General features: G+C 35.7%; 1 protein-coding gene across 6 annotated transcripts in view; it reads right to left on the bottom strand.

Moving 5' to 3' along the window:
- Positions 1–19,152, bottom strand: part of CENPC (centromere protein C) — an 82,092-nt gene that overhangs the window by 31,677 nt on the left and 31,263 nt on the right. For all 6 annotated transcript variants that reach the window (XR_006711427.1, XR_006711428.1, XM_045473876.1 and 3 more), the window contains exons 10-11: positions 13,347–13,638; positions 2,370–2,513 (exon numbers count right to left, since the gene is read on the bottom strand). Coding sequence is in view for 4 of the 6 variants with exons in the window: in XM_045473876.1 (XP_045329832.1) it covers positions 2,370–2,513; positions 13,347–13,638 (436 nt within the window). In the remaining 2 variants the exon portion in view is untranslated. The remainder of the gene's footprint in view (positions 1–2,369; positions 2,514–13,346; positions 13,639–19,152) is intronic.

Genomic DNA, 19,152 nt, shown 5'->3' with positions numbered 1-19,152 from the left:
AAAATGGGTGATAGGCATTGAGGAGGGCACTGGTTGGGATGAGCACTGGATGTTGGATGTAAACGATGGAATCATGGGAATCTACCACCAAAACCAAGAGCACACTGTATACACTGTATGTTAGCCAACCTGATAATAAATTATATTAAATAAATAAATAAAATTTTCTAGCAGCCACATTAAAATAAATAAATAAATAAATAAATGAATAAATAAATAAATAAAAATAAACTCATGGATCAATTAATAAATTTTTAGTCAACTCAACACCTCTTGATAAAAATCAAATTTTAAAAAGTAAAATTAGAAATCAATCAGCTTATGGAATGCAAGCTGGTGCAGCCACTCTGGAAAACACTATGGAGGTTCCTCAAAAAACTAAAAATAGAACTACCCTGCGACCCAACAACTGAACTACTAGGCATTTACCCACGGGATACAGGTGTGCTGTTTCGAAGGGACACATGCACCCCCATGTTTATAGCAGCACTATCAACAACAGCCAAAGTATGGAAAGAGCCCAAATGTCCATCGATGGATGAATGGATAAAGAAGATGTGGTATATATATATATATATATATATATATATATATATATATATATATATATATATACAATGGAGTATTACTCGGCAATCAAAAAGAATGAAATCTTGCCATTTGCAACTACGTGGATGGAACTGGAGGGTATTATGCTAAGCGAAATTAGTCAGAGAAAGACAAATATATGACTTCACTCACATGAGGACTTTAAGAGACAAAACAGATGAACATAAAGAAAGGGAAACAAAAATAATATAAAAACAGGGAGGGGGACAAAACAGAAGAGACTCATAAATATGGAGAACAAAATGAGGGTTACGGGAGGGGTTGTGGAAGGGGGGGGATGGGCTAAATGGGTAAGGGGCACTAAAAAATCTACTCCTGGAATCATTGCTGCACTATATGCTAACTAATTTGGATGTAAATTTAAAAAATAAAAAACAAGTTAATAAAAAAAAGACAAAAAAATTTAAAAAATAAATAAAATAAAATAAAATAAAATAAAATAAAATAAAATATAAAAATGAAAATCACATATACTTTTGGAGTATATATTTAGTGACTAGGAGAATGGAATTGTTTAGGGGGAAATTGTTTTCTTAATTAGGTTCCAAGACAGTGTTCATTAACAAAATCAATTGCAGAACTTCCTCTGTTAATACTGATCTGATTAAATTTTACGTCATTTTCAAATGTGTCTTTTCTCATAAATAAATACTGCTAAATTCTGTTAAAAAAAAAAAAATCAAACCGCTTATTTTCATTTAAAAAAAAAAAAAGCCAAAAACAAGTGGAATTTAAAATATTTAAATTTAAAAATTGCTCAGAAATGATTCAGCTTATCCCTGCCTGAGATTCCTTGCCTCTATTATGAACACAGGATAGGCATAGTAGTCATAACCTATCAAATGGTAAAGAAATCTCAGCCATCCCTGAAAAGTCTTGAGAATCTGTTATAATTTACCATTCCTTCATTTTAAAAAAGGGTATATGATTTCAGATATTATAAGAGTAGGTTAATTTGGTTTGTTCATGGAGTGTGCTTGTTTTAAACACAAACCCACAAATTCTTAAATACTTGGTTTTTTTTTTTTTTTTTTTAAACGTTTATTTATTTTTGAGACAGAGAGAGAGCATGAAGGGGGGAGGGTCAGAGAGAGACGGAGACACAGAATCTGAAACAGGCTCCAGGCTCTGAGCTGTCAGCACAGAGCCCGATGCGGGGCTCGAACTCACAGACTGCGAGATCATGACCTGAGCCAAAGTCGGTCGCCCAACTGACTGAGCCACCCAGGCGCCCCAATACTTGTTTTTTAAGAGAGAGAGTTTTCCCCTTTTCCTTGAATGTGGTCTGAATTTAATGACTTGTTTCTAACAAACAGAATAAAGTGGAAGTGAAAGTGTGCAACTCCAGAGACTAGGTCATTAAAAGGCACTATGACTTTCATCATGGTCACACTTTCTCTTGGATCACTTGCTTGATTGGAAGCCAGCTGCCATATTGAACAGCCCCATGGAGAGGGCCACATGACAAGGAAGGCCTATAGTTAACAACCATGGGAGCAAACTACCTTGTAAGATCCTTCAGTTACAATCAAGCCTTCAAAGGACTGCAAACCTGACAGATATTTTGAATGTTACATCTCATAAGAATCCCTAAGAGAGAACTAGTCAGCTAAGGCTCTTCTCCCAGACTTCTGGGCCACAGGAACTAGGAAACAATAAATGTTTTGCAAACCACTAATAAAAGTTGGGGTGATTTGTTACACAGCAAAGAGTAACCAATATACTAAGTAAATCCAATTATCCTTAGAAAACATGCATACCTTCTTTCCAAAACTGAAGTCTTAGGCTCTCCAGAATCCAAGTTAGACTCTGCTAGTGTCTTGCATGTAAATCCCTTGACCTGAGACTTCGGATGAACATTTTGTGCAGTCATACTATCTTGATCCTTTGGGCTTCTTGTACCTCTGTGAATATGTAAAGTGAAAAATTGTTTACATTTCTCCATAAAACATTCCTTCCAGAAACATACAATCAGTAGATAATATAATATTGGTTGTAACAAATATCAGATAAACCTATTCAGGTCCTAGGACTTGTAACTAGCCTAGGAAGAAAATTTGTTTCTAGGACCTGCAAAGAAAAATTCTGATAAAGGAAAGGGTACAGACCAGGCCTAAGATGGAAGTAATGACAGGAGGACACCCAGAGACATTACCTACGGGCAGCATATGATATATATTACACATTTAATCTACCATGGTTTTTTTGAAAATCCACAAACAACTTAAATAGTTTTCTTTGACAGCCCTAGTCAGCCTACTGAGGAACAGTAGTGTGTTCAGAGGGATTCTTTAACAGCTACTAGCTAATTATATGTAAAGAAGATATACTATTCCCAGACTGCATAATTTCTCTTCTCTCACATTTCTCTTGTAAGTCCTATGTTTTGTTTCTCACTCAGTCTACCAGCCTATTCTTACCATATGTGAGAAAATAATTTGCATAAACATAACTAAAGAGCATGCAAACTTTTGAGATTTGATGGTTTACTTCTGAAGATTCTACTCTCTCTACAAGTCCTATCATAGAGTTAGAAAAAATATTAAGAGAATACTATGAACAATTATATGTCAATAAATTAGATAACCAAGATAGAATAAATTCCTAAAGACATACGATTACCAAAACTCAGTCAAGAAGAAATAATCTGAAAAGACCTATATAACAAGAGAATGAATCAGTAATCAAAAACTACCCAGAAATAAAGGCCCAAATGGTTTTACTGCTGAATTCTACCAGTCATTCAAAGAATATGAATTCTTCACAAACTCTTCCAAAAAACCGAAGAGAACTTCTTAAATCACTTTATGAAGTCAGTATTATCTTGATAGCAAAACTAGATAGACATCACAAGAAAAGTGCAGACCAAACAACTCAACAACATACTGGCAGAGCAAATCTAGAGACGTATAAATGTAATTATACATACATCATGACCAAATGGGATTTACACCACAGATGCAGTTTGGTCTAACATCTGAAAACCAATTAACGAAAAACATCATATCAATAATAATAAAAATTACAGCATCATCTCAATAGATGCAAAAAAAAAAAAAAGCATTTAACAAAATCCAACACGTTTTTATGATAAAAATATTCAACAAAGTAGGACTAGAAGGAACTGCGTCAACTTGATAAAGGGTAGCTGAAAAACTTACAGCTAGCAACATAAAGACTGGATGCTTGCCCCCTAAGATTTAGGAACCAGACAAGGAAATCTGCTATTGCCACCTGTATTAGCCAGAGCAATTAGGCAGTATAAAATAAATAAAATACAGGAAAGGAACAGGTCAAACTATTAACAAATCACATGATTTCTGTACTCACAATATCTCACAAAATCCACTAAAAAGCTATCAAAACTAAAAAATGACTTCATAAAGGTTGCAGATACAAGTCAAATACAAAAACCAATTGTAGGGGCACCTGGGTGGTTCAGTCGGTTGTACTCCTGACTCTTGGTTTTGGCTCAGGTCACAATCTCACAGTTCGAGAGATCAAGCCCCATGCTCTATGTTCTAGCTCAGAGCGCAGGGCCTACTTGGGATTCTTTCTTTCTCTGCCCCTCCCCTGCTGGTGCACGCTCTCTCACCCTCTCAAAATAAATAAATAAAATTTAAAAAAAAACAAAAACCAAAGGTATCTCTATACACTTGCAATGAACATCCAAAAATAAAATTTAAAAAGCAATTCCATTCAGAATAATGAAGCAGAAAAAAGGAGGGGGATTAAGGCAAAAGACTACTATTAAGAATCAGAGAGTTCAGTGACTCATTAAAAAGGAACAACATCAGAACCATAGGGGTCCCAGAAGAGGAAGAGAGAGAAATAGAGGTAGAAGGGTTATATGAGCAAATCATAGCGGAAAACTTTCCTAACGTGGGGAAAGACACAAACGTCAAAATCCAGGAAGCACAGAGGACTCCCATTAGATTCAACAAAAACTGACCATCAACAAGGCATATCATAGTCAAAATCACAAAATACTCAGGCAAGGAGAGAATCATGAAAGCACCAAGGGAAAAAAAGTCCCTAACCTTGCAGCAGACCTATCCATAGAAACTTGGCAGGCCACAAAGGAGTGGCAGGATATATTCAACGTGCTGAATCGGAAAAATATGCAGCCAAGAATTCTTTATCCAGCAAGGCTGTCATTCAAAACACAAGGAGAGATAAAAAGTTTCCCAGACAACAAAAATTAAAGGAGTTTGTGACCACTAAACCAGCCCTGCAAGAAATTTTAAGGGGGACTCTCTGAGGGGACAAAGCAACAAAGATTAGAAAGGACCAGATAACACCACCAGAAACTCCAACTCTACAAGCATCATAATGGCAATAATTCGTATCTTTCAGTACTCACTCTAAAGGTCAATGGACTCAATGCTCCAATCCAAAGACATAGGGTAACAGAATAGATAAGAAAACAAGATCCATCTATATGCTGTTTATAAGAGACTCACTTTAGACCTAAAGACACTTTCAGATTGAAAGTAAAGATGGAGAACCATCGATCATGCTAATGGTCAACAAAAGAAAGCCGGAGTAGCCATACTTAGACAATCTAGACTTTAAAATAAAGACTGTATCAAGAGGTGCAGAAGGGCATTCTATCATAATTAAGGGGTCCATCCACCAAGAAGACCTAATAATCATAAAAATTTATGTGCCAAATGTGGAGGCATCCAAATATACAAACCAATTAATCACAAACATAAAGAAACTCAATGATAGTAATACCATAATAGTAGGAGACTTCAACACCCCACTCAGAGCAATGGACAGATCATCCAATCAAAAAATCAACAAGGAAACAATGGCTTTGAATGACACACTGGACCAGATGGACTTAACAGATATATTCAGAACATTTCATCCTAAAGCAGCAGAATATACATTCTTTTCCAGTGCACATGGAATGTTCTCCAGAATAGACCATATACTGGGACACAAATCAGCCCTCAGCAAGTACAAAAAGATCGAGATCATACCGTGCATATTTTCAGACCACAACGCTATGAAACTCAAAATCAACCACAAGGAAAAATTTGGAAAGGTAACAAATACTTGGAGACTAAAGAACATCCTACTAAAGAATAAATGGACCAACCAAGAAGTTAAAGAGGAAATTAAAAAGTATATGGAAGCCAATGAAAACGATAACACCACACCCCAAAACCTCTGGGACGCAGCACAGGCAGTCATAAGAGGGAAGTACATAGCAATCCAGGCCTTCCTACAGAAGAGAGAAAGATCTTAGATACACACCCTAACCTTACACCTTAAAGAGCTGGAAAAAGAACAGCAAATAAAACCCAAAACCAGCAGAAGGCAGAAAATAATAAAGATTAGAGCAGAAATTAATGCTATCGAAACCAAAAAAACAGAATAGATCAATGAAACCAGAAGCTGGTTCTTTGAAAGAATTAACAAAATTGATAAACCACTAGCCAGTTTGATCAAAAAGAAAAAGGAAAGGACCCAAATAAATAAAATCAAGAATGAAAGAGGAGAGTTCACAACTAATACAGCAGAAATAAAAACAATAGTAAGAGTATATTATGAGCAATTATATGCCAATAAAATGGGCAATATGGAAGAAATGGACAAATTCCTAGAAACATATACACTACCAAAACCGAAACAAGAAGTAACAGAAAATTTGAACAGACCTATAACCAGTAAAGAAACCGAATTAGTAATCAAAAACCTTCCCAAAAACAAGAGTCCAGGGCCAGATGGCTTTCCAGGAGAAATCTACCAAACATTTAAGGAAGAGTTAATACCTATTCTCTTGAAGCCGACCTAAAACACAGAAACGGAAGGAAAACTTCCAAACTCTTTCTATGAAGCCAGCATTACCTTGAGTCCAAAACCAGACAGAGACCCCACTAAAAAGGAAAACTATAGACCAATTTCCCTGATGTACATGGATGCAAAAATTCTCAACAAGATATTAGCCAACAGGATCCAGCAATACATTAAAAAGGTTATTCACCACGACCAAGTGGGATTTATACCTGGGATGCAGGGCTCCACAAAACGTGATTCATCACATCAATAAAAGAAAGGACAAGAAACACATGATCCTCTCAATAGATGCAGAGAAGGCATTTGACAAAATACAGCATCCTTTCTTGATAAAAACCCTCAAGAAACTAGGGATAGAAGGATCATACCTCGAGATCATAAAAGCCATATATGAACAACCCAACACTAATATCATCCTCAATGGGGAAAAGCTGAGAGCTTTCCCTCTGAGGTCAGGAACAAGACAGGGATGTCCACTCTCACCACTGTTATTCAACATAGTATTGGAAGTCTTAGCCTCTGCAATCAGACAACACAAAGAAATAAAAGGCATCCAAATCGGCCAGGAGGTCACACTTTCACTCTTCGCAGATGACATGATACTCTATATGGAAAACCCTAAAGATTCCACCAAAAACGTGCTAGAACTGATCTACGAATTCAGCAAAGTGCAGGATATAAAACCAATGCACAGAGCTTGGTTGCATTCCTACACACCAACAATGAAGCAACAGAAAGAGAAATTGAGGAATCAATCCCTTTTAGAATTGCACCAAAAACTATAAAATACCTAGGACTAAATCTAACCAAACAGGTGAAAAATCTATACACTGAAAACTATAGAAAGCTGATGAAAGAAACTGAAGAAGACACAAAGAAATGGAAAAAGATTCCATGCTCCTGGATAGGAAGAACAAATATTGTTAAAATGTCGATACTACCCAAAGCAATCTACACATTCAATGCAATCCCTATCAAAATGACACCAGCATTCTTCACAGAGCTAGAATAAACAATCCTAAAATTTGTATGGAACCAGAGAAGACCCTGAATAGCCAAAGCAATCTTGAAAAAGAAAACCAAAGCAGGAGGCATCACAATCCCAGACTTCAAGCTATACTATAAAGCTGTAATCATCAAGACAGTATGGTACTGGCACAAGAACAGACACTCAGATCAATGGAACAGAATACAGAACCCAGAAATGGACCCACAAACCTTTGGCCAATTAATCTTTGACAAAGCAGGAAAGAATATCCAATGGAATAAAGACAGTCTCTTCAGCAAGTTGTGCTGAGAAAACTGGACAGCGACATGCAGAAGAATGAACCTGGACCACTTTCTTACACCATACACAAAAATAAACTCAAAGTGGATGAAAGACCTCAATGTAAGACAAGAATCCATCAAAATCCTTGAGGAGAAAGCAGGCAAAAACCTCTTTGATCTTGGCTGCAGCAACTTCTTACTCAACATGTCTCCAGAGGCAAGGGAAACAAAAGCAAAAATGAACTACTGGGACCTCATCAAGATAAAAAGCTTCTGCACAGTGAAGGAAACAATCAGCAAAACTAAAAGGCAACCGATAGAATGGGAGAAGATATTTGCCAATGACATATCAGATAAAGGGTTAGTATCCAAAATCTACAAAGAACTTCTCAAACTCAACACCCAAAAAAACAAAGAATCCAGTGAAGAAATGGGCAAAAGACATGAATAGACACTTCTCCAAAGAAGACACCCAGATGGCCAACCGACACATGAAAAAACGCTCAACATCACTCATTGTCAGGGAAATACAAATCAAAACCACAATGCAATACCACCCCTCACCTGTCAGAGTGGCTAATATTAACAACTCAGGCAACAACAGATGTTGGCAAGGATGCGGAGAAAGAGGATCTCTTTTGCACTGTTGGTGGCAATGCAAGCTGGTGCAGCCACTCTGGAAAACAGTGTGGAGGTTCCTCAAAAAATTAAAAATAGATCTACCCTACGACCCAGCAATTGCACTACTAGGTATTTATCCAAGGGATACAGGTATCCCCTGTTTTGAAGGGACACATGCACCCCCATGTTTATAGCAGCATTATCAACAATAGTCAAAGTATGAAAAGAGCCTAAATGTCCATCAATGGGTGACTGGATAAAAAAGATGTGGTGTATATATACAATAAAGTATTACTTGGCAATAAAAAGAATGAAATCTTGCCATTTGCAACTACGTGGATGGAACTAGAGGGTATCATGCTAAGCGAAATTAGTCAGAGAAAGACTTCATATGACTTCACTCATATGAGGATTTTAAGAGACAAAACAGATGAAAATAAGGGAAGGGAAACAAAAATAATATAAAAACAGGGAAGGGGATAAAACATAAGAGAGTCTTAAATATGAAGAACAAACAGAGGATTAGTGGAGGCATTGTGGGGAGGGGGATGGGCTAAATGGGTAAGGGGCATTAAGGAATCTACTCCTGAAATCATTGTTGCACTATATGCTAATTTGGATGTAAACTAAAAAAATTAAAAAAAATTTAAATTAAAAAAAAAAAAGGAGAGAGAAGGAAAAAAAATAATGTTGCCCAAAGAAATATAGTAATTTGTATTGTTGGTGCTATTGTTGCCAAGTCTTGGGGAAATTTGTTTTGTGTCATTTTCCCATTTATGATAAATTATATTCTTAATTATTTTGAAGGAAACGAGTATAGAGAATTTGAATAATGTCTGTAGTTAAATAAAAGTTGATTTATCCATCAAAAAAAAAGCAATTCCATTCACAATAGCATTAAAATAATAAAATGCTTAGAAATGAATTTAACAAAAGTGTAAAACTTATGCTCTGAAAACACTGTTGAAATAAGTTGAAGACCTCAATGAATGGAAAAGCATCCCATGTTCATGGATCGATAGATTTAGTGTTAAAATGGCAATATCTCCCAAACTGATATACAGATTCAATGCATTCTCTGTCAGATTCTCAAGTGATATCTTTGTAGAAATTGACATGCTGATTCTAAAATTTATATGGAATTGCAAGGAACCCAGAATAGCCAAAACAATCTGAAAAGAAGAATAATGAGGACTTATACCTCTTGATCTCAAATCTTTTCATAGCAATGGTAACAATCAAGACAGTGTAGTACTGGATCAAGAATTAATATATAGATTCAGAGAAAAAAACTGAGAATTCAGAAAGAAACTCATATATTTATGGTCAACTGATTTTCAAAAATGATGCCAAGACCATTCAATGGGGGAATAAGTAGTCGTTTTGACAAACAATTATGGAAAACTGGATAGTCACATGCAAAAGAATAAAGTTGAATCCTTCATAGAATATACAAAAGTTAACTCAAAATGGATCAAAAACCTAAATGTAAGAAAAACTCTTAGAAGAAAAGATAATGACAAATCTTCATGAACTTGGATTCTTAGATATGACACCAAGTATAAGCAACAAAAGGATAAAATAGACGGATTGGACTTTACGAAAATTAAAAACTTTAGTGCTTCAAAGGACACCATTAAGAAGCAAGAAGAAAACCCACAGAATGGAGAAAATATCTGTAAACCACGTATCTGACAAGGGACTTGTATCCAAAATATAAAGACCTCTTACAACACAATAAAAAAACCCAAAAAATTAGGCTGAATAGATTTTTCTCTAAAGATATGCAAATGGCCAATAAACAAATGAAGAGATGCTCGAACATCATTAGTCATCTGGGAAGTGCAAATGAAAATCACAAAGAGATACTACTTTCATACCAACTCGGATGGCTAGCATCAAAGTCAGATAATAACAAATGTTGACAAGGATGCAGAGAGACTGGAACCCTCATACACTGCTGGCAGGAATGTAAAATGGTACAGATGCTTTGGAAAACAATCTTACAGTTCCTCAAACAATTTTAATATAGTTACCATATGTCAGAGCAACTCCACTCCTGGGTATATATCCAAAAGAAATGAAAACACATGTTCACATAGAAACCTGTACACAAATGTTTATACCAGCGTTATTCATAAGAGCCAAAAGGTGGAAACAACCCAAATGTCCATCAGTGAATGAAAAGATAAACAAAACATAGTATAATCATAAAACAAAACATTTTTTGGTCATAAAAAGTAAGGAAGTACTGATATACACTACAACATGAATGAAACTTGAAAATTTCCAAAAGAAGCCAGTACAAAAAACTCATACTATATGATTTCATTCAGATGAAAATCCAAACTGTAGAGAAATCTATACAGATAAAAAGTAGATTAGTGGTTGCTTAGGGTAGTGGCAGAGTGGACTAGGGAAATGATAACTAATGAGTACTGGCTTTGTGAAGTGCTGAAAATACTCTAAAATTGACTGTGTTGATGGTTTGCACCTATCTGTTAATATACTAAAAAAACATTGAATTGTACACATTTCATGAGTGAACTGTATGGTGTGGGGAGTACCATACATTCTCATTGTACATAAAAGATAAGGTTTGTTATAAGAATACTAGCTGAAATTTAAAAACTCAATGTAAACAAATTTTTTATCTTAACCTATTTCTCTCAACTTATAGGTAAGGCTCAACTGCTTCGTTTAGTAAAACTTTGATTTATTTTTATTATTAATACATTCAAGTAAAAACAATTGGACTACTAGTCAGAAGACCTAGTTATCTAATGACACGCTATTTAATCTATGTAGACCTTCCTCATATGTAAAAATGGAGCTAAGGAGTGTCCTACCCACCTCTCAGGAATCTTATGCAAATAAGTGATACAAGAAACAAGATGATATAAATATGGAAATCTGATAAAAGAGAGGCCATTACAAATCAGTGGGGGAAATGTACCATTCAACACCTACACAGAGAAAAAAAGAATTTAAATTTCCTATTCCACATCAAACACAAAAATAAATTACAGATGGTTTAAAGAAGTAAATATAAAAAAACAAGTTAGTTTTTAGGAAACAAATATAGAAAAACAGATCCTTATAACCTCGGAGTCTACAAAAAAAGCAAATGTTCACAACACTGAAAGGCTAATAAATTCTACTACAGCTGACCCCTTGAATAACACAGGTTTAAAGTGCACAGGTCCACATATAAGCAATTTTTTTTTCAATAAATACAATCCTGTAAATGTTTTTTCTCTTTCTTAATAACAATTTCTTTTCTCTAATTTACTCTATTGTAAGAATTACATATAGCATGTAATATATGTAAAAAACAAAATATGTGTTAATCAACTGTTTATGCTACTAGTAAGGTTTCCAGTCAACAATAAGTTATTAGTAGTTAAGCTTTGGAGAAGCCAAAAGTTACAAGCAAATTTCTGGCTGTGCAGGGATCACTGCCCCTAACTCCCATGATGCTCTAGGGTTAACCATACATTAAAATTATGTCTTCTGTATGAAAGACACGAATACATGTGACTTATTAAGGATTAAAAGCCAAAATAGATAAAGAGTTCCTAAAAATCAATTCTAAAAAAATATAAAATTGGCCAAGCAATTTACAAAGAGACAATCTATTTAAACATGAGCAAGGGGGGCCTGGGTGGCTCAGATGGTTAAGCATCCAACTCTTGGTTTCAGCTCAGGTCATGATCTCACAGTTTCGTGAGTTCGAGCTCCATGCAGGGCTCTGCGTTGGCAGCCATGAAGCCTGCCTGGGATTCTCTCTCTTTCTCTCTCTTGCTGTCCCTCCCCCACTTGTACTATCTCTCTCAAAATAAATAAATTAAATTTTTTTTTTCTAAGAAAAAATAAAAATGAGCAAGAAACAAATGAAAAGATATTTAACTATTTAATTTCACTAATAATTAGGAAAATGCAATGAAATCCAGAGATATACCCCATTATGAACAGGAGAATAGGTGTTAACTCTTCCTTAAATATATGGTAGAATTCCCCTGTACAGCCATCTGGCCCTGGACTCTTGTTTTTTGGGAGATTTTTGATTACTAATTCGATTTCCTTACTGGTTACATACACTGCTATTTTTAAGGCACTCTAATGATTTATTTCTATACACCCCTAGCACCCTGCAGTTTCTCACATGTAATATGCATTATTTGTTGAGTAAATGAAAGAATAAATGCTATGTTAAGAAGTAAAAATATGCAAGAACAATACCTAACTCACTAGGTTGTCAGGGACTGATGAAAATTCATTGAAAAGCTCATAGCAAATAGTTGACACATAATAAGCACTCAAAAGTACCTTAACTATTATCACCTTAGGGGGAGAAGTATTAAGATATATTCCTAATTATTGAAATCACATTAACTTCACTCAGAAGGAAGCAGATCAAACTATACGTTAATAATGACTAAGATTAAAAGATAAAAATTAAAAGATAAAAAAATAAATTTAAAAAAATGACCAAAATGGTAAAATTTATGTTTTTACTACTGTATTTTTTTAAAAAGGAATCAACTTTTTTAATTAAATTTTGTTTTTTTTTTTTTATTTAAGAGAGTTTATGGAGGAGGAGCTGAAGGAGAAAAAAAGAATCTTAAGCAGGTTCCACACCCAGTGCTGAGCCAGGTTCGGAGCTCCATCCCACAACCCTGGGATCATGACCCAAGCCGAAACGAAGAGTCAGTCGTTCAACCGACTGAGCCACCCGGGTGCTCCAAAAAAGAAGCAACTCTTCAATGACAATAATACTTACTCTTATTATATATATTAGTCACATCCTATGTACTATATATATTATTCCCCATTTTAAAATGGGGAAAAAAATTCAAGAGTTCTTTGTTGCCCTAGGGCATCACCAGCTAATGGCTGAGCATGAATATACAACCATGTCTGTCAGACTGCAGAGCCCTTTACGCTAATACTGTTTCTCCACAAATGATTAAATGACACAAACTATTAAATGCTAAACAGCAAAAATAACTATATTGTATACATAATAGACATACCCAGAATGATCATGATTTTTCTTCTTAACCAGGTCTTCCTCATCACTTTTCAATGACTCATTCTGGGAAGAACCAGAAATTTTATCATGGTCAATAATTCTTCTAGAATCTTTAGCAGTTAAAAACTCCTTTGTTCTTGAGCTGCCTGAAGTAGTTCTCTTCTGCCCTTTAAATGGAATAGTTTTGTCCCCAATATTCTTAGATGACTGGTTTGGTTTTTCAACAGGTGTTTGTCTACTGTTGTGACACACTGACAATTCATTTCTTCTTGAAGAATTGCTATAAACAAGACCTGAAGGATTCAATGATAACCTAAAGTTAGCATAATGTTTATCCAAATTATCTGGCTCACTGAAATACCAACATTATATATATTTTCATGTAAACACATACACACACACACACATACACCAATCTCGTAGGCTATATTTATTTTCAAATTAAATTCATAAACTATGCAGCTTTTCAATTTTTAGACATATGTACCAAATTTATCACAAGCTTCCAAAACCACCCTGTCTCTGCCCACTACTCTTGTGGCCATCCTTAAGATCCTGGTATTTCCCACGGTTCCAGCTTCAGCTTCTCACTCTTATGTACCTACTTTGAGGGGCCCTTGTACTCTTAACTGTAATTACTATGTAGATGCTGGTATCATAATATTCACCTATCACTCTCCTTTAAATCTGCCCCTCTGGTTTTAGTTCCTTTCTTAACAAAAAGCACAACTATTTGCTCAAATACCTACATCAGAAATCTCAGTCAGCCAAAACTCCTGTCTCTATCTGCAATCAGTCCCCTTATCCTGTCATTTCTACATTCTTAATACCACTCAAATCCACTTCTTTCAAGCTCTCCTGCCTGTCATTAGCAGGGACTGTCATCTTATCTGGATTATTAAAGGAGCCCCTTAATTAGTTTCCCTTTCTCTAGCCTTGCCGTTCTTCAATCCATTCTTCACACTGTTTCAAGAATCATCTTAGGAAAACACAAGCTGGGTCATTACAACCTTGCTAAAGTCTTTTAGTGATAATCTGTAACTTAAGGATTACGTCCAAATATTTTCAATAATTTATTTCTACATGTAGAGTACTTATTTCGTTAATCAAAATTCTATCCTCCAAATAAACAAACTGACAAAAAAAAAACAAAAACAAAAAACAAAAAACAAAAAACAGCCAGCAATACTGAACTATTTGCATTTCTCCAAAGCACTGGTTCTTAAAGGGTTGGTCCCAGACCAGCAGGATCAGCATCACTTAAGAGTCTGTTTGAAATGCAAATTCTCAGGCCTCACTTCAGACCCACTAAATCAGAAACTCAGAGTAGGGCCCAATACTCTGTATTTTAACAAGCCTTCCATATAACTCTGCTAAAATAATCTTTAAAAGGTCACACTCTCAGTTCCAGATCTCTGCACATGCTACTCTGCTCGAAACATTCCATCCATCCTCCTCACCCCACCCAGTTACTTAACTAATTCCTAATTCATTCTTCAGGAAGCTGTCCCAAATTCCCATGCTTAAATTAGGTAGCTCTCTCTCTCAACCCTCTGATAACATTTATCATCCATCTATTTATTTACTTATCTTTCTCTTCCAGCAGACTGGCAATTCCTTGAGACCAAGTTTGCTCTTTTACCTATCTCTACATTTCCAATGCCTAACATCAGGGTCAGGACAGTGGTGAAGCAATTTTTTTCCCCAGTCCTACTGAGATATAATTGACATTAACATTGTATAAGTTCAGGGTGCACAATGTAATAGTTTTATATATGTATATACTGCAAAATAAATACCAACAAGTAGATCTTAAAAGTTATCATAAAGTTTTTTTTTCTCATCATAAAATTAAAAAATTGCAGAAGGTTCTCACTCTCAGAGTCATGCAAGTACTGAATGTGAACACACACAATCTAGAGACCAAACGCCTCCTCGAATTTCTCATTGTATATTACTCACTTGACTCACTCTAGTACTGGTTCTACCTTACACCATTCCTGCCTCACAGTGGGCACTCAATAAATTTGTCTCAACATACACGAAAAAGCAGTACGGCCACACATCCACTATCGGCAGCTTGGTTGCTTGATAGGGAAATAAGCAATGGATCAAGAGTCAGGAAACCTGGGTTCTATTTTTTTCCAGTTCTAGCACACAGGTCTATAACCTTAGGTGCAAGTTATATTGCTTTATTGAGCTTCAGACTTTCTTTTCCTACCAGATGAAGGACTGTTTGAACTATGAGGTCTACAAGTATTCCTCTTTTTTGTGGCTCCCTACTCAATCAGAAATTCAACACCTGTTTCAAAGCTGCTACACAAGTCTTTTTTGATAAGTTTCAGAGTTCTAAAACACTTATACAAGCTTTGTAAGATTTTCATTTTCTCATGTATTTACACACTCATCTGCCATAGTACAGTTTCAGGCACTTGGGGCAGAAAGGTGAGTTCCTCAAAGTAGTATCAGGAGGAGATAACATTTTATATACTAACTACATGTCACAAAATCCTTATAATGAGGTAGATGTGTTTGTAATCATGTTACAGAGTAAGAAACTGAACAAAATAACTTAGCCAAAGTAGAGAAATAATCATTTAAACTGAGATCTAAATCCAAAATCCAAGGAAGGCTGCAACAGAATATTTCTTTCTGCTATAATCAAGGATCCCAATGACTCAAAAATTCATAGCAACAAGACCCCAGATGGAGTGCCACATTTGTCTAGTCTCTCACTTGTTGATCTCAATACCAGAGTCAACAGTATCCATTAAATGTTACCTTATCATCTACCATCTTTTCATGATCACCTCCCTTAAAAAAAATCAAAAATGTTTCCAAAACAATAAATGTTTCACCCTGTACAGAAAAGAGATAGCACTGCAGACCTAAGAATGTTATCCTTAGAAAGACCTGCTTGCAAAGTTAGCTCTTGCCTAGCCTAGCATGTGGGAACTTCAATTTTGGGAGGGCTCCCATCATTTCCTTACTGACAAATGTAGTTTAGTGTGCCTAAACTGCTTGTGCAAAAAATACAGTTTATGTCAAATGCTTGCTTTCCTTCAGGGAGTCGAATTTTAGTACTTGCTAGGCAGAGTGCCTAGGTGACTACCTCCAGTAAAAATCTTGAGCATTAATCCCTAATGAGCTTCCCTAGTAGACAACATTTTATACATCTGTCGCAAATATTCATTGCTGGAGGAACTATGTGCCTCTGGTAAGAATCCATTGGGAGAGGGCTTCTTCAGACTTTGCCCATGTACTTTTTTTCTGATTTTCCTTTGTATCCTTCTGATGTTAAGGAAACTTCAAACTTCTACTATCACTTCTCTCACTTCACTTTCACCTGATGTTGTTGCTTACTATTTTCATGGAAGAAAAACAATAGAAAAGCAGATCTTTATCTTTCCACCCTCAATTCTACCAAACTACTTCCATCTGTATACTAGATCACAGTCCTGTCCTTGCCTACTCAAGGACTGTGATCTAGATTTATTCTCTACCTTTCTATGAGGTCATTTTATTTTTTTTAATTTTTTTACTTTTTGTATTCAGGAGACATTTTAAAGTTTTTATTTATATTCCAGTTAGTTAACATTTCAGGTATACAACACTTCCATACTGTTCATCAGGACAGGTGCACTCCTTAATTCCCATCATCTATTTCACCCATCCCCCGACTCACCTCCCTTCTGGTAACCATCAGTTTGTTTTCTATAATTAAGAGTCTGTTTCTTGGTTTGCACCCCCCTCTTTCCCTTTGTTCATTTCTTTTGTTTCTTAAATTCCACATATAAGTGAAATCATATGGTATTTATCTTTCTCTGACTGACTTATTTTGCTTAGCATAATACTCTCTAGCTCCATCCATGTCGTTGCAAATGGCAGGATTTCATTTTTTTATGGCTCAGTAATATTGCTTGTGTGTGTGTGTGTGTGTGTATCTTCTTTAACCATTCATCAGTTGATGGACACTTGAGCCGTTTCCATAATTTGGCTATTGTAGATAATGTTGCTATAAACACTGGGGTGCATGTACCCTTTGAGTTGGTATTTCTATATTCTTTGGGTGAATACCTAGTAGTGCAATTGCTATATTATATCTATTTTTAACTTTTTGAGAAACCTCCATGCTATTTTCCACAGTGGCTGCATTGGTTTGCATTCCCATCAACAGTGCAAGAGGGTTCTCCTTTTCTACATTCTATGGGGTTATTTTAAATAAGCAGATAAACATGTGTAATATCTTATAATTAAAAAAACAAAAAAACAAAAAACCTTCCCTTAGCCCCATATCTGCTATGCTCCTTTATCTTACTGTCTCTCCTTCTTCCCTTCCAACTCTCTCTTGAAACCACTCCAATCAGGCTTTTGATCCAATCATTCCACAGAAACCATTTTTATCAAAGTGACCAACAGCCTCCATGTGGCCCAAAATTATACTGTCAATTCTTAAACCTCAACTACTTCAGACCATTAGCAGTATTTTAGAAAGTTCATCACTCAATCCTTAATTAAAATGCTTTCATCACTTTGCTTCCATAACCCTAAGTTCTCTTCATTTTCCTTTAATCTTACTAACTGCGCATGTTTAGTTTCTTTTGATGGATCTTCCCACTCCTTCCCAACTCCTAACACTGGTGTCTCCCAACTTAATCCTTGGCTTATTTTTCTTTGCCAGGTTCAGTCTATCATTAGGAGATTTCAAGCAGTCCTAAAGTTTTAAATTCATCTATATATTGATAAGTCCCCAATTATTAATGTCCTCCCAGATCCTTCCCCCTAACTTTAAACTCATTAACCAGGCTATGTCTACGATGTATCTATCACAACCTCAAATCTTGATATCCTTCGCAAATCTGCTTCTCTCATACTTTTCCTCATCTCACTAAACAGTAGAGTTCCATTATTCTATTTGTTCAGGCAAAAAAAAAAAAAAACAAAAAACAAAAAACTGAGTCATTCTAGACTCCTGGTTTTCTCTTACTCTACTCCATTAATAATGAATCCAACCACTTTTCATCTCTTCTGTCCAACAATATCTTAACTAGTGTTCATGTTTCCATTTTTGCTGAGCCCTAGCTTCCTCTCTACAGAAGTAAGGATAATTCTTTTACATGATGACTCCATCAGGGGACCTGGGTGGCTCAGTCAGTTAAGCATCCGACTCTTGATTTCAGCTCAGGTCATGATCTCACAGTTCGTGAGTCTGAGCAGCAAGGTGCATGGTCAGTGCAGAGCCTGCTTCGGAATCTCTCTCTCCCTCTCTCTCTCTGCCCCTCCCCTGCTCGTTCTCTCACTCTCTCAAAAAAATAAATGAACTTAAAAATTAAAAAAAAAAAAAAAAAAAAAAGGATGACTCAATCAAGTCACTTAAATTTTAATTTATTGCTTAAAATCTTCCAGGAGTTTCCCAATACACTTTTTCTAAACTCTCTATCACAGCCTGCCTCCCTGACTTCACCTCTCCTGGCTTACTCTTTTTTAGCCATACTGGCCTTCTTGAATTCTTCAAAGATGTCAAGTAAGCTCCATCAGAACCTTTACAAATACTGTTCCCTTGGTCTGAAATGTTCCACACCAAGTTATTTGTATGGCTCCCCTCTTCATATTTGTGATATGTGCTCTGAAAGATCAAAATGGACTCTTACTGCTTCTGTTCTATCTTTTCATCCACCCCTACTTCTGTCAACTACTTCCCATTTCTATCCTTTATCTGCTTAATTTTTCTTTATTACCTATCACTGCATGAATTATACATCTATATTGCTGGTCTTCCTCCACTAGAATGTAAGTCCCATGAGACA

The sequence above is a fragment of the Leopardus geoffroyi genome, chromosome B1 (genome assembly GCF_018350155.1).
Source record: "Leopardus geoffroyi isolate Oge1 chromosome B1, O.geoffroyi_Oge1_pat1.0, whole genome shotgun sequence".
Taxonomy (NCBI): Eukaryota; Metazoa; Chordata; class Mammalia; order Carnivora; family Felidae; genus Leopardus; species Leopardus geoffroyi.
The sequence above is the reverse complement of the archived record's forward strand: the minus strand, read 5'-3'. Positions and strand labels throughout refer to the sequence as shown.